Source organism: Drosophila sechellia, chromosome 3R, assembly GCF_004382195.2.
Source record: "Drosophila sechellia strain sech25 chromosome 3R, ASM438219v1, whole genome shotgun sequence".
Classification (NCBI taxonomy): domain Eukaryota; kingdom Metazoa; phylum Arthropoda; class Insecta; order Diptera; family Drosophilidae; genus Drosophila; species Drosophila sechellia.
In genome coordinates this window covers 29366177-29381880 of record NC_045952.1, presented here as the reverse complement: position 1 = coordinate 29381880, position 15704 = coordinate 29366177, and the positions used below count along the sequence as shown (strand labels likewise).

Sequence of the window (15704 nt, the reverse complement as noted above, 5' to 3'; positions counted from 1 at the left end):
CAGAAGGCCAGGGGGAGAAAGGCGATATAAATAAAAATGCCAAACGGAAGCTTACAACGAAAATGGCCGTAACAATGGCGGAGGCGCCACCGCCTTTTAGCTGCCCTTTGTTTATTTGTTTCGCATTTTGAAGAGCGTCAAGTGCTGGTGGGCGGAAGAGTAGGCGGTGGCGGGGGCGTGGTCTGCGGCTTGGTCAGGCGGGGAGCCAACAATTCAATAATCAAAAGAAGTATGAAAATTAATACAAAAGGACGAACGACAGGCTTTGATGATTCACCGCGTGACTGGGAAAATGGGAAAAACTCTTGGCGGGTACACAAACCATCTGCTGATAGCCGCCGGGCCATGAAAACGTGGTTCGCGGTTTCTTCTCTATTATTTTCCTTTTTCTCCCATTGTTTCATTGTTTAAAAATTTTCTGTGGAAAATGTAACAACTGTGACCATCATTAGGGCGACATGTGCGTGTGTTGAGGTCTTTGTGTGCTTGGAAAAGCGATGAAGGGAATGTAAAAGTGTAGGACGAATGACGGCCCCAGGCCCTTGAATTTTAAGAGAATTTAAATATAGTCTTTAAGACACTGCCATTTTCACTTTATAAATCCAGCTGAGTAATGAATTTCCTCCCCTTCTATTTTCCAGTCCCGACGACAATCACACAGTCTGCGAAACCGACTGCGGCAAGCCACAGAGATTTATTGAAAGAGATAACCGGAGTACAAGGCATAAACGTCAATGACCACATCAACTGGTAGCCTCAGGCAGCGTTTTTATTAAGTGAACGCCCCACATAAATTAGTAATCAAGCGACGCGGCTCGAGGCGAAACTAATAAGAGGGCTCTATTTTTATTGAAATTATGATTAATGACAAGAGTGTCTAAGTAAAGCGCGGCACGGTGGCGTATACGCAATGATTCTGAGGCTCGAAGAGGCGATTATGCTGGGCAGCAGGTCAGCACTGGGTTGCTCATATGCCGCGTTAGCCCGCTGCCACCATTGAAAGACTGCTGATGGCTTTATCTGGACAGGACTGGCGGCGCCATCAGAGCCACCGCCAGCACAGAAACCACAGAACCCAGGGAAACCACCAGAAACTGATCTCCACCGCCACGCTGACTCTGTTCGTGCTCTTCCTGAGCAGCTGGATAGCCTATGCGGCGGGCAAGGCCACCGTTCCCGCTCCGCTCGTGGAAGGCGAGACGGAGTCGGTCGCTTCGCAGGACTTTAATAGCAGTAGCGCCTTCCTGGGAGCCATAGCCTCGGCCTCATCGTCGGGATCGGGATCGGGATCGGGCTCGGGTTCAGGATCCTATGGCCTGACCTCGATGAACAGCAGCCCCATTGCCATAGTCTCGTATCAGGGCATCACCAGCAGCAATTTGGGCGACATCAATACGACTTTGGTGCCGCTATCGGACACTCCTTTGCTCCTGGAGGAATTTGCAGCCGGAGAGTTCGTACTGCCCCCGTTGACGTCCATATTCGTGAGCATCGTCCTTCTTATCGTGATCCTGGGCACTGTTGTGGGCAATGTCCTGGTCTGCATAGCCGTTTGCATGGTGCGGAAACTGAGGAGACCTTGCAATTACCTTTTGGTGTCCTTGGCTCTTTCGGATCTCTGCGTGGCTCTTCTGGTGATGCCCATGGCTTTGCTTTATGAAGTGCTGGAGAAGTGGAACTTTGGACCGCTGCTCTGCGACATCTGGGTGTCCTTCGATGTATTGTGCTGCACGGCCTCGATCCTGAATCTGTGTGCCATATCCGTGGATCGATACCTGGCCATCACGAAGCCTCTGGAGTACGGGGTGAAGAGGACTCCTCGGCGAATGATGCTGTGCGTGGGCATCGTCTGGCTGGCCGCCGCCTGCATCTCATTGCCTCCTCTGCTGATCCTGGGCAACGAGCACGAGGACGAGAAGGGCCAGCCCATCTGCACGGTGTGCCAGAACTTCGCATATCAGATCTACGCCACCCTGGGCTCATTTTACATACCACTCTCGGTGATGCTGTTTGTGTACTACCAGATCTTCAGGGCGGCGAGGCGGATTGTCCTGGAAGAGAAACGAGCACAGACGCATTTGCAGCAGGCTCTCAATGGCACGGGATCGCCGTCGGCTCCGCAGGCTCCGCCCTTGGGTCACACGGAGCTGGCCAGCTCGGGAAATGGCCAGAGGCACAGCAGCGTGGGCAACACTTCGCTCACCTACTCCACCTGTGGTGGTCTGAGCAGCGGAGGAGGCGCACTCGCAGGACACGGCAGTGGGGGTGGCGTCAGTGGTTCGACAGGACTCCTGGGCTCTCCGCACCACAAGAAGCTGCGGTTTCAGCTGGCCAAGGAGAAGAAGGCCTCCACCACACTGGGCATCATCATGTCGGCCTTTACCGTCTGCTGGCTGCCCTTCTTTATCCTGGCCCTAATTCGTCCTTTCGAGACAATGCACGTACCTGCATCGCTCTCGTCTCTATTCCTCTGGCTGGGCTATGCCAACTCCCTGCTGAACCCTATTATCTACGCCACTCTGAACAGGGATTTCCGCAAACCCTTTCAGGAGATCCTCTACTTCCGCTGCTCCAGTCTGAACACCATGATGCGGGAGAACTACTACCAGGATCAGTATGGAGAGCCTCCCTCGCAGCGGGTGATGCTGGGCGACGAGAGGCACGGGGCGAGGGAGAGCTTTCTCTAGGCCATCCACGAGGACCTCCATCCCGGAGAAAAGAGCGTACCCAAGCGAATCTGAGGTGCTCGAAGGGTCTTCCCCAGGTTTCCGGAAGAAGGCGACTCCTCTGCTCGACACACTCACACACTTAGGTATACACACTGGGGTGTACATCTTAAACAATTAGGAAATGTAAAGTTATAAGTGGGAAAAGTAGGCTCTGGGCTGTTTAAAGTACCGCGTCGGTATAGTTTATTTAGCAGAAATAATCATCTAATATTATTTGTAACTGAGAGTTTGATCATGTCCATTAATTGTCTATAAATTAATTTTCTATTTAATTTAAAGATGTGGTTTTAAGGGTTACATTGATTAGAGACCCCCATTGACTCAAAAGAAAACGTACCGAAAGCAGAGCAAATATTACCCTTCCCCGCATATTGCCACCCAGTACACACACATGGATATTTGTATGTAGTAGTGCTAGTAGTGCGTATCTCTGTATATGTGCACCCCCTGAAACTTGCAGCAAAGTGCGAATTGTAGACGACTCCTCTAAATGTAACTTGTTGTTGTAATTTTAAATGTAGAACTAAGCAATCGACGTGGTGCGAGCCACACACACAATCACACTCACCAACCAATCACACACACACACACACGGTTGTAACTGTGACAGGTTTCTACGGTTCCTTTTATGTTTCGAAAACAATCAGCACCGGATATGAGACACAATCGTTATCGAATGTATTGTTACCTCCCAAACCAAGAAAAAGATCCCACAGTCCCCATCCCAAAATTTGCCAGCGTAGTTAGTTGATTTGCGATACTCAAACTGAGCCAAAAATTAAATTTACAAACTGCAGATTGCAGCCAAATTAAGCCTACTGATTAACCTAGATATATTTACGTTTTGAGCAAGAAGCTATCCACTGTAAATACCCAGCCCCCTGCGGCTCTGTCTAAAAAGATATATATTATATAAACATATAGAAAAGGTAGCCTATATATATGTATACACTGTGCGGTTCAGGCTGCAGCTCAAGTGAGAACAACTAAATTGTATTTTGTAACTTTCTGCATTAGTCTTTCGTTGTATTTTGTATGAAAAGTCACGCCTCTCTGTGATACCAAACATTAAGCATTACTTTTATGTTTAGATCGAAGCTGCATCAGACGTAATACAGACATACCTATACATATAGATCTAGTCAACTAAGTGTGCATGTTTTTATTGTATGTGTATGTAGCACTGCGAGAAGTGCATTATGATATTCGCAACAAACAACCAACCAAAAACAATGGAAACTGAGCTATTCGTAACTTGATGAGATAAACTATCAAACTATTTACATAACCCACACGCATATACTCCCACACACCCACGAAACTAAAGTGAAATGGAAAATGGATAATGGAAAATTGAAAACGGCAATCGGATAATGAAAATGAAAAACAAACAAGGGCAAGCGAGCATGACAAACTAAGCGCAGCTAATTATACGCAACCGAACGAACTAAAGTTCATTACAAAAACAAACATCATATATTATAATTAAAAACAAAAACCAAATAATTGAGAACAACAAACAAATAAAACTAACATCACTTTCTGAGTGAAGCTTACAAAACTGCAAAACTGCATTTGAAAACTGTTTTCCCAACAAAAAACATGCGGAAATTAAAGCATCAAATAAAAGGCAACCGTATCAATGTAATTCACTTTCTCCCGAAGTTTTACTCGTGTTTTGGGGGTTGAACATTTATTGTTATTATAAAACTCTGGTGAAGGTATAGTATTTGTCAGAACATCTTGTTAATGAAGTTTAAAACATTTCATTTAGCATTACAGACTGTAAAAGCTCTTTAGTAACTACTCTCTTAGTTGCACTAATAAATTGAGCGACAGGTTTAACTTTCTAGGGTTCATAAATGCGAAATAAAATCAGAACTTAATTCAAATTCAACAAATGCGAATTGCAGCAGCTGCTGGCTGTTTTTGCAGCTGAATGTCAACTGAATGTGCAATTCAACGGACTGGCGGCCCAAAAAACATAGAAAGGCAGCTGCAATCCAGTCGCCCGCCGAGTGCATTCAGCTCATTGCGAATGACAAGTTGGGCAAACGTGCAAAACACACAGAAACGGAAACGGAAGTGAAGATCGAAAAATGGAAAGGGATAGCAAGTGGAAAAGCAAAAGCGACGCCAACATGGCTCTCGTACCAACAGCCAAACACCATCAAGCTAACAAACATCTGCGGCGGAAGCCCTCGAAATGTGCGAGGCTGTATGCAAATATCTGCACATTCCCCGGTTCTCAGTCCACTTTTTGTGAGGCATAAACAAGACAAGCGGTCCTAAGCAACCGAGATTCCAGGAAGCCGAGCTCCCAAAAAGGGTATGACAATGACAAAGTGAGGCGGATCTGACGGCGCCAGCACCAGAATCAGTTTCTCATTCGCAAAAAGCAGCACACCAATTTGACAGAGTTTCGGTATGTTTCTGGTAGTACACTGAAAAAAAAAAAAAACAACAAAAATAACGAATGGGATATGGGGTAAGCAGTTTTTAGGTAAGTTTATCTAAGCATACAAATTTTCGAATATGTAGAATCAAGTCCTCGAAATAGTAAAACGACTCATATTGTTTTACGCTCAGACATTGTTCATCGTGCATCTGGACCTCCTAGCTGCCTGCTGATAAATGATGATTTTGCACCCGCTCCTCCGCACTACAGGACACATGCTAGGATGCCACTTTATGAGCCAGTCGAAAAAAGGACTCTCGCCGAGCACAAAGCCACGCCTTCCGCCTCGGATGTGGACGGGGATATGTGTTTTCGGGGCGCTTTGCCGTTCAGTTCAGTTAAGCGGATTTCTGGATTCAAATAGCTGCGTTCGGCACGCGAAAAATTCGCGAAATGGAAAAATAGCTGACGAGTGCAGTGAAATTGTGCTGCAGCCGGGAAGCGTAGAATTTATCGTATCGCCAGCAGTAAAGTCTGCAGTTTTACGAGCACTTTTTCTGTTAGTATTTGTATGACACTAATGCGACGTTTATGAAACATCGGGAAACGACATGAGGGCCGCTCGATGTCCTCGAAAACTCTCCGACGCGTATTTCTTTATTTTTTTTTTTACAAAATACGCTTATGAAGATGCTTGCAATTGTCGGGCTCGTAGCTCGTAATCGTAGAGTGTTAACAAGCACTCGCCACATAAATCAACAGACAGGACCCTTTTTTGGCGATCCTGGGAAACAATAAAAGCCAAGGCGAAAGGAGAGGCACGTAGCAAAAACCCCAATTGAGCTCAATTTCCTGTGAGTGGCACTCTCCAGTTTTCCCATTCGGATGCCAGCGAAAAGGCCGCCAAAGTGGCTAGATTTGTTTCGATAACGCAATCGAAAATCGATGACCCTCCCCCGGCAGCCAAATGTCAAATGCGCTGCAAGGTAATACGACAAATTTCCAAATGTGTTTGCCCAAAAGAAATGGGCTCCAGTTTCAGCAATTGACTTTCGGATCGAGGGATGGCCGCCCTTGATGTTAAATTTAATAAATATCAAAGCAGCATCTCCACGAAATGGGAATTTAATATTTTCTGTGGGTATTAAATGGCTGAGAGCAGCGGAAATATAAAGTGTAATCAAATATTATTTACTTTTCGTACTTCTGTGACAATAATCTTAAGAGGACGTGTTGCCTGGACTCCTTCATTAAAACTTGCCATCATTGTCAAGTTAAATATTGCGTATCCGCCGGGTAAGCCGAGGGCAGCCTGAAAGTATGCAACACGCACACCTTCGGCTTTGTCAAAGTGTATTCAAAACAAGTTATGTAAATTATTTCGAGCGCTAACAACTCCATTTCAACGTTGAGCGATAGGAATCTGGGATCTTGAAGCTTTTCCCCTGCCTTGCTATAATTGTGGAAAATGTTTTATTAAATGCCGTCCTGCGGGGATTGCGTCACTTGCCCGAAATAAATGAAGGCACGGGAAAAAGTGAGCCCAAATGTCTGAGAATTTGTACTAAATTAAGTTGATTAAATGGACTTAGCAGCGCGATTACACGCAAGGCTGCCCCGGCGGGTCGCCAGGACTCCGTTTTTCCTTTGCGCTCCCAAGCGCCCACACATTTGGCCAACATTTTTCATTCGTTCTCGGAATTCATGGCTGTCGCTTTGTCGAACGCAGGGGGAAAAAAACTTTGACCATAGAAATCACAGTCTCCGGGGAGCAGTCGGCTTTAGTCTCGTTAAATGCCGCATGATTAACGCTTTGCTCTACAAGACAATTGATAAAGAATGGAACGGCGAGCCTCGAGGACCTCAAGGAGCTTTAAGCCGTGTCGGGCATCAAAAGGAATTACATTTCCGAGGAGCTAAGGACTGCAAACAATGGACACTGCAGCTTAAGTAAAGGGTAGCTGACAGGCTTTCCTCTGAACTGGGCAGCGTAAGGGGATTTCCTTAACTCGATTCTAGTTGCTTATGTCCAGGAAATGACAAATACCTGAGAATTCCTAAAAATGGGTAGGTACGCTATGGGCAGACTTGAGAACTTAAATACCTTACATCTTTCTTGTTCAACACAAATTCCATTCATTTATTATTGCTTTGTTTCGACAGGGTATTTGACATGCTTCCAATCCTAGTTTTACCATTCTCGCCTTTCTTCCGTCTCGACAATTAAGGTCTGTGATTCTGGGCGAAAACGGAAGTGCTCGAGCAGCCATAGAAAAGCAAAGCATTTAATGCAGGACTTACTTTGTTGCTGGGCTTCGTTGGATTCTTTGTTTTTTGTGGGCAAAAAACAAAACACAAAATAAAAGGTACCCGAAAAAAATTACACGAGCCATGCTGCGATGGCTGCTGCAGAATTCGCCATGATTAATGTGCTCCTGCACAAAGGAGCCGCATTAATGGGCGGTCAGCGAGGCGTTCCCAGCGACAGCTAGTGGCTTCATTTTAGCAGGGAAAAGGAAATCGGTACGGATTCCCTTGCCCGCCAAGTAGTACACTCCCAGAAAAGCGAAAGTGATTGCAGCACGTCTGGCTGAAAAATCCTGTTTCGGCAATCAGCGACTGGCCCATAAATTAACGCGGCGTATGATTAATATTCGGTGTTAGACCACCTAATGGCCAACTCGTGAGCAATTCAAAGTACTCGAGCCGGGCTCCCAGTGTACGATCTTAATTTCGCCGGCTGCTGACGCTTAAATCTTTATTAATATGCATGGTTGGGCCGGAGGATTTCGGTGCAGCTCGTCTCATCCGAGCGCCGGGTGAAAAATGGATTCCATTAGTGCCAGCAAATTTGCTCGCTTGTCCCGGGCAGAAAACAACGAGTCCTGGGCGGAAACTGCATTGATTTCGTGGCACGTGGCATGTTCTGCCCGCCTGTCATTTATGTTAATGATACAACCGAATTGGCATTGGGCTGCGGTCGAAACTCGTCGCTTTACAGATGGGTATAGAAAATCTCTGGTGATTGGAAGTAGTTGGGGGAGGCTCAATCCTGACGGTTTAAAGCCGAATGGTCAATAAATTAACTTCTTCAATGAATGTATTGGAATTTTTCAAATCTTTTTTAAAGCTGTCACTTGATTGTCGATCGAATATACACAAACTAACAATACCAATATTTTTCACCGATGTTCGACCATGGACCACCATGGAGTTGATGTTTCCGAGGGCCACGTCCACCATCACGCTTCTCATGGATCTCCGGCGCCTGCTCCACCGAGTTCCTCTCACGAAGGACACCATTCACCTGAAATGACTCATCATGGAAGCCATGGAGAGCACACTAAGCACGGCCATCACGAAGGTGGAGGCCACGACATGTCCATGGCGATGTTCTTTCATACTGGCGATGCGGAGACCATTCTCTTCAAGTTCTGGCGCACTGAATCCGCCATGGCGCTGACTCTTTCTTGCCTTCTAATTTTTGTGGTTGCGGTGCTCTATGAGGCCCTTAAATTCTTCAGAGAGTGGCTGTTCTCGTGGGACCGGAGGCGATTGGCGGGCGGAAGGGATCAGTATAATCGGCCAAGAAGATATAGAGAGGCCAACTACAATTACAACCAGCCAACGTATCCCCCAAGGACCAACCAACAATCGGGAACCCAGATCTACGCCTACCGCCCAAGGTCGCCATCGATGCCGCCTCTTCAGCCGCCAGGACGGAGCTCTCCTCAGGCGCAATCCTCGCTGATCCTGACCCAGCACACTCACCATCATGTTCAGGAAAATACCCCTCCCGCTGGCAAAACCACCAAGCTCAAGGTCTATTGCTCCGGGATGCACATCCTGCAGACCCTCCTGCACGTCCTGCAGGTGCTCATATCCTTTTTGCTAATGCTCGTCTTCATGACCTTCAATGTGTGGCTCTGTGTGGCCGTTCTGCTGGGCGCCGGTGTAGGGTACTACATATTCTGCGCCTTCAGGACCAACGTCCAGGAGCACTGCAACTAACACAGAAATGGACCGAGACGAGCTGTCTAGGAGCCCTGCTAATGTGTTTTTCTAATTAACGCAAGCTGTAAAAATCATAACGGCTTGGGTACCCGGCCTAATTGTTAATGTTTATGGCTCGTAAAACAATGAATGCAGCATCTTCCGCTGCCGAAATGAATGGGCATTTGCAGAATGCGGCATTTTGTGTGAGGTAACTGGGCGTATGCGCAATCTAGAGTTGCCAAAGTGAATTCAGGGCATTTTAACGCGTTATTCGGATATTTTTGTGTCGGCAGCTTTATGGTTTGCCCGCATTTACGAGGTCGCCCACATCCTGTGTGTTTTGGTTCTCATATGGCTGCCCAGGTGAGCCAAGCTCTAAGGAGCTAAGGATGCTGCCGCCGTTTATTTGACCGTGTCTGGCGCTTTCCTTACGCCGTAATTATGAGGGCGGTAAAGCAGCGCCGTGTTTACATTACGACACAGGGAAACACGGACACGGAACTGAGAAGGAAATGGCATGTAAATGGAAGGGCTGCCGCCATTGTTGTCGGTCAGTTATCGGCGCTTCCACTTCCAATTAATATTTTAATAAGCTGACTTTACGCCGTTTTCCGAGCGGATAACGCAATTCGCTCCGGTGCACACAGAAGCTCCCAGAATGAATTTCGCGCGGAGATTTCGACGAAAACCCATCGTCAGTAGGCCAAAAGGCAGATGTGGCTTTAATAATTCACCCACAAGCGTACAGGTTTACCTTAATGGGTATGTCCGCTCGGAACAGCCCATTTGCAAGTCCCTCGAGGAAAACGACTTGGCCAGAAGCATGTCCATCCACGGAAACGGAAATGCAACGATGCATAACAGGTGTACACCTGGCCGCTCAGGGACAAAGTGGTAAGCCAACTTTAATTGCGTTAGGTTACCTAAAGAAACGTGAGCAATAAGAAGCAAATAGCTCCACTCTCAATATGAAATCAATTAAAACCCTTTAAATTATTTATACAATGTTTAAATGAATGCGCCTTTTGTCGTACTTAAACTGTTCCAAGCTTAAAGGATCCAAAGTGGGCACAACCGCAATTAAATGCGATGATTTGCGGACAACAAGCAATTACCCAATTACCCAACTGGAGTTTAGTTAAACTACATTGTATGGAAAAAAGGCATATTTATGTACTAGTTGGCCAGTTCATTGGAAATTTCCATTACTCAGCTTACGGTATTAACAGTGAAGCCCAGGTCGTGGAAATGGGCGGGCAAGTAGGCCAAAAAGGTCTCTTCAGTTGCTAAATTGCAGAGATGGGGTTTCATGGCCGAATAAAAGACCCTCTCCACTTCCATGATGGCTTCAAGGAACTTATTGGTATAGCGTTCCCTGAGCTTCTTGGTCAACCCCCTCAGCTTGGCCAAGTCAGTAAAGTTGTCTCCAACCGGCAGGGTAGGAATCTTCTCGAGGTTGGTGTGCATCATCCATGTTATTTGATCCATTACCAGTTTATCTCTATTCAAAATCTGTTTCTTTTCCCCATAGGAATAGCGTTTTCCATAACGTAATCGTATCCATTCGATGAGGTAGGGCACAGAGTGGACATCGGGTAGGGTGGGCAATACATATCTCTTGTCCTGGGCCACCTTCTCTAGGCCCAACCTTAACATCTCCTTCATCAAGGGGATATTCTCGGGATCGTAAAACTCTTGGCCGAAATTCAAACGAGAATCGGGGTTATACTCTTTAGCAGCCTTTTGCTTATTCATTTTTTTTAGCTCCTCGTGAAAGGCCTTAACATCTTGCGCAAACACCCTCTTGGCTGCTCGGTCGACCAAAGCATCCAGAGAACGCTCTTCCTCGCCACTTAAGGCCGCACTGAGGTACTGAACATCATCGTCGATGGCTCTTACAAAGGCCTCCTTTAGACGCATCCGTTCGTCGTCCAATTGAGTCCTCTGCAGCGAGCCAAACAACTCACGATAGTTGAACCTCGCGCAATTCCTTCCTAAAAGTCCCAGATCGAAAAGCTTTGGTTCCTGAACGGAATGGGCGGAAGGATTAGCAGCCATTTCGTGGTGGGAATCCTCCTCCTCATTCCCTTCAGAGGCGCAATTTTGTAGGAACTGCATTAGACTACTAGGCCGGTGTTTTTTTGCTGGTTTTTGGTGTAAACCCTTTTGGGGGTCGAAAATTAGGCACTTGGCGCAGTGTTGAGGTTCCAATTGAAAGTCGGGACACCCTCGTAAAATGGGGTTTTCTCCTTTCAATAATCTGATCGTGATATCGCGAAAATCTTCCTTGGCCGTTCTGGGAGGGAGTAGAGGAGCCTCTGCCCCTACTTCAGGCTCTTTAGTGGATCGCGCTTTACTTTGAGGCTTCCTTGATCTCCTGCTTTTTGATCTAGATCTGGATCGAGATCTAGATTTGGTTTTCGTTTTGGCCTCTGCCCCGCTTGTTAGCCTAATATCACCACCACTTCCACTTTTGGGTCTATCACATAAATGATTTTCCTTTACCCGTTCCGCCCCAAATGTCTGACACCTTTCTTCATCGAAAGCATCACATCTGATCTCATTATCGGGACAGCCAAAATAAGTTGCCTTGACGGAACTGCCTCCAAACAGAGTCTTACTGGTGGAGGCCAATCTGGCTCTGGCCGCCATTTCCTGGAACCGCTTCAAGTAGCAGGCACTCATTTCTTCCAGCTCCTGAATCACCCGCTTCCGCTTTCTCTCCTCCAGTCTATTTTTCGCTTCGATGAGCTCCACGCACTTTCTCCGCTTCATCATCTCCAGCTTGTCCTTTAGGGACTTCTCCATCTCCCGAATGTACTGATGATGGGCACATAAGGATTCCACGTCGCGGGTTGGCAAAGAGGCTGCCTTGAAGGACTTGAAAATGCTGTTAATCTCCTCGAAGATTATGGATTTTCCCACGCGGTGAGCGTCGTTCAAGGTGTAGGTTCCGTACCAGCGTGACCAGAGGTAAGCTTCGAGGGGTTCCTCATCCATGTGAAATAGAGTGGCTGCAGTGTCTGGATAGTCCGACAGCAATTTTCGCTCGTTTCGAATCCTTCCGGGTATATAGGGTTCCTGAAAGTAAGGAGATAGAGGTCTCACGATCTTTGCCTTTCTGGCCAATTCCCTTTGGCGCTCATCCTCCTTTTCCTTCTTCAATCTCTGATTTCTCTGCCTTAGGGCGTCCGCTTTATCCCTATCCGATTGCGAGGAATGTGGTAGGGGCAGCCAGCGGTCCAGTTCCCTCAGAGTGGGAAAGAGGTCCAACCGGAATATAGCCGTCATGATGATCTGCTCGTTGACGCTGTAGGTCTCGCCGTGATTGGGTGTCTTGTAGCACATTTCCATGAGGAACCAGAGGAAGGCCAGATCATTACCCCGGCTCAGTTTGATCACCATATGCAGAGTTTTCCACGGCGGATAGGGATGGAGTCCCAGTTTCACCATTAGCTTCGCAACATTAGAGGTGGTATTCTTATCCATATTTTCCCTCAGGATATCGAACAATGCATTTGCTGCCGCCATCTGGGATTGGGACAGTCCTCGGTACCAGCTGACATTCCTCTCTGCCGCTTTGTATCCCTTCACCGGGGTCAGGTGCTCCAAGATACGGCGCCAGGTGCGCTGGGTGACCAGATCCTTTTGATTTTCCATTGCTGCTATAATTTGGTGATATAAATATAACCAATATCAAGTAAACGGATGAAATAGAACATTTAATTTCTATAAGCCCAGAGTTGTCAACGTAATGTGTAATGTGTCAAAACAAAAATTCCTTAAGGAATACCTTTTAAAGTAGAGAGAAATGAATTTTTAAGGCTGCAACTAACTAGCAGCCTAGGTTTCCCTAAATGGCCGTCCATTAATTGGTATCCCTCCCTTTCACAATAAATGGTTTCAGGCAATCGGCAGCTTGGTCTTATGATCCAGTGAAGTGTTTACATCTGCCAGTGTTGGCTAAGCACTTCCACAATGGCCGAAAGATAAATGATTTGGCCATCATTTTATGTGGGCCAGTCCAAGTGACGCCTCGTCCCGGCAAAGGACGCACACATCCTGAATTCGTCACACGGCTGCTGGTCCTTCCATTAGTGTCCTTCTCGGCTATAAATTGCCTCGCGTGCTCGTGTCGCCAAAGTGTTTGTCACAGGGAATCGTCCCCTATTCCTGCCGAGATTTTCGGAGGCGGCGCCCCGACGAGTATATCATTAATTTATTAGCAAGCCAAATAGGAATGTTTTTACTTTCACGCACGCCCGGTCACACACGTGTTTCCCCAGGACCTCCCCCTGTCTTTGTTTTTCCAAGTGGCACGGGGCATCCCCACAATTAGCCCAAATGCCGCAGGATACGCTTCCTGTTCGACGTCTTTGATACGACATATAATTTATGACTTTGCACTGTCAATTAAATTCTTTAGAAAATGACAGTTTTGCCATTTGCTGACATCGTGATCCCCTGTTTTCGCTTTCGTTTCTCGCATTCTCGGTTTCTATTTCGGATCCAGGCAGGTCGCCCATGATTTATGCATCTTTTCAGACACGGGTTCTTTGTTTTGGAGAGGTCCTGCTGCCTTCGCCCTTTTTCGGGATGTACGCTTCTTCGGGATCCACGCCTGCAGAGTTGTTTATGTTAATGACCCCAACTTAGGCCTAGAATCTGCTCCTTTTTGCGGCCACTGGCATGTGTTCCTGCTGATTGCGAACGGCTTTTTCAGATGCCAGATCTTAATAATAGATATGCTTGCATTGTCAGGTGGAACTTATCGGAACGGGCATATATCAAGGAAATTAAAGTGGTTCCTTGACAACTTTGCCGCCTCCTTCGGCTTTTCCGCATTGCGTGACCACATTTTGGGTTACACGGGGTTGCTGAAAGCGTAATAGTTACCGTGTTACCACTGAACCCGCACATAAACCGAAATGCCCATGGATTTATGGCAGCTCATCGGTTATTGATGTCCTCCCGAAAAAATATGTACACATAAATGTATTGGGGCGCTTTTTAATATCGCTCATACCAGAGCACTTTTTCGCCCTTTTTCGGTCTCCGGCGAAATTGATAAACTTTCTTTTTCGGGGACGCGATTAATACGAACGTTTGAGTTGCAACCGACTCGCTTATTTATAGAATGAAGTTAGCCTTGTCGAACTTGGGCAGCCAATCAATCATTTTGAAATGCTATATGGCTTGCGATTGGATTTTTGCCAAAGCAGCGTTATAAGCACATAAATTTACCATATTTTATTGACTGGTTACCACTTGAATTAAATTTGTTGCTACAAATTATTCAGATAATTGATTAAATTGAACAAATTAAAGTGCCTACTATTCAAGTAATCAAATTTAAATTAGGCTGTACTGTGAAGCTTTAGTAAGCTTTAAAATTTAAAATTAGTTCCCGGTTCCCTTTAGGGAGTTTAGAAGGTTAAAGGTCAAAGTGTTAATGTGTGCTCGGCACATATACATATCTTCTTTTGGTTTTAGTATTTGATATCCGTTCACAAATCATATTTTCGCGCCCTTTGCACCCAAATTTCGCTCCACTGAATCGGCAACTCGGCAGACCCTTCACCATATATATATATATATATATATATATATATACATATATTTATAAGCCCACGATATAGGAACCAAAGGTGGCGGAGATTTTCACCGACTGGGAAATGGTGGCTGGGAACTGGGAAATGCCGCAAGCCGGGCTTATGCTAAGTCGTCCAGCGTTCAACCGACTTTATGGCGTCACGTGCTCTGGGCCGACTTGAGTCGGGATTATAAAATATATATTTGGGAATAGCTGGCGGCGCACTTAGCTATCTTGAAATGGGTGAGCGGAACTAGGAAGGATATTGGCATCGCAGAAGGGGGATATGTCGCTCTTGACAACTCGCATTATTCAGATACACACAGCTGTAAAAGTGAAAGCATGTTCGCATATTTTTACCCCTTGGCGTAATTTAACGAGCTCCTAACTTTATGTTTGTTTGTCGTGTACACATTTTGTTTTTATTGGGGCTCGGGAGCAGCTTCCCTGCTTAAGTGAAACATTTTTAAAGGCGCACCACCCCACACATCCTTCTTTTCCCCCCTCAACAGTTTTCGGTTAATGCGAAAAAACCCCGAAACACGGAAAAAGAGGCAGTACGGCGGCGGGGGCAGGAATAATAACTGGCATTTGCTTGTTGCTCCTGTTCGAGTTCGTCCTTTAGATCCTGTGGTTGGTATACGAAACCCCGGGGCTTTCGCAAATGCACGATGCTTAACTTTTTCGCCAGAACAACTTCTGTTTGCTGTGCGCCATTTGTTTATAAATTTAATTTGTCTTAGCAAAAAACAGCGACGACTTGTTGACTTATCGAGGGTGAAGTTTCCATTTTCCTTTCGGTTTCCCGCCTTTAATTTTCCAGCTGGCAAATGTGTTTTGCATATTTGGCCAGGATTTAATGCAAAAGTAAATGGGAATTCATAACCGAGTTAGCAATGTCAGTTCTTGGTGCTCAAAAATTTACAAGGCTTCCAACGCGCTGATTCAACAATTTTGAAGCCAACTTATAAGGCAAGTATACACCGTA

The 15704-nt window shown here is 46.2% G+C and overlaps 3 protein-coding genes across 4 annotated transcripts in view; 2 read left to right on the top strand and 1 right to left on the bottom strand.

Moving 5' to 3' along the window:
* The window catches only part of LOC6612932 (5-hydroxytryptamine receptor 1), a 48019-nt gene extending 43642 nt beyond the window's left edge, over nucleotides 1-4377 (top strand). For both annotated transcript variants that reach the window (XM_002037388.2, XM_032721936.1), the window contains one exon: nucleotides 642-4377. In XM_002037388.2, coding sequence (XP_002037424.1) covers nucleotides 1011-2687 — 1677 coding nt within the window. In that variant the 5' untranslated portion in view covers nucleotides 642-1010 and the 3' untranslated portion in view covers nucleotides 2688-4377. The remainder of the gene's footprint in view (nucleotides 1-641) is intronic.
* Nucleotides 4378-8273: 3896 nt separating this feature from the next.
* Nucleotides 8274-9248, top strand: LOC6612931 (high affinity copper uptake protein 1). The gene has a single exon (XM_032721925.1). It carries the CDS (start codon nucleotides 8326-8328, stop codon nucleotides 9136-9138), a length of 813 nt encoding a protein of 270 aa, XP_032577816.1. The 5' UTR covers nucleotides 8274-8325; the 3' UTR covers nucleotides 9139-9248.
* Nucleotides 9249-10267: 1019 nt separating this feature from the next.
* Nucleotides 10268-12865, bottom strand: LOC6612930. Its single transcript, XM_032723046.1, has one exon. The coding sequence runs from the start codon at nucleotides 12781-12783 to the stop codon at nucleotides 10333-10335; it is 2451 nt and encodes an 816-aa protein (XP_032578937.1). The 5' UTR covers nucleotides 12784-12865; the 3' UTR covers nucleotides 10268-10332.
* Nucleotides 12866-15704: the final 2839 nt, after the last annotated feature.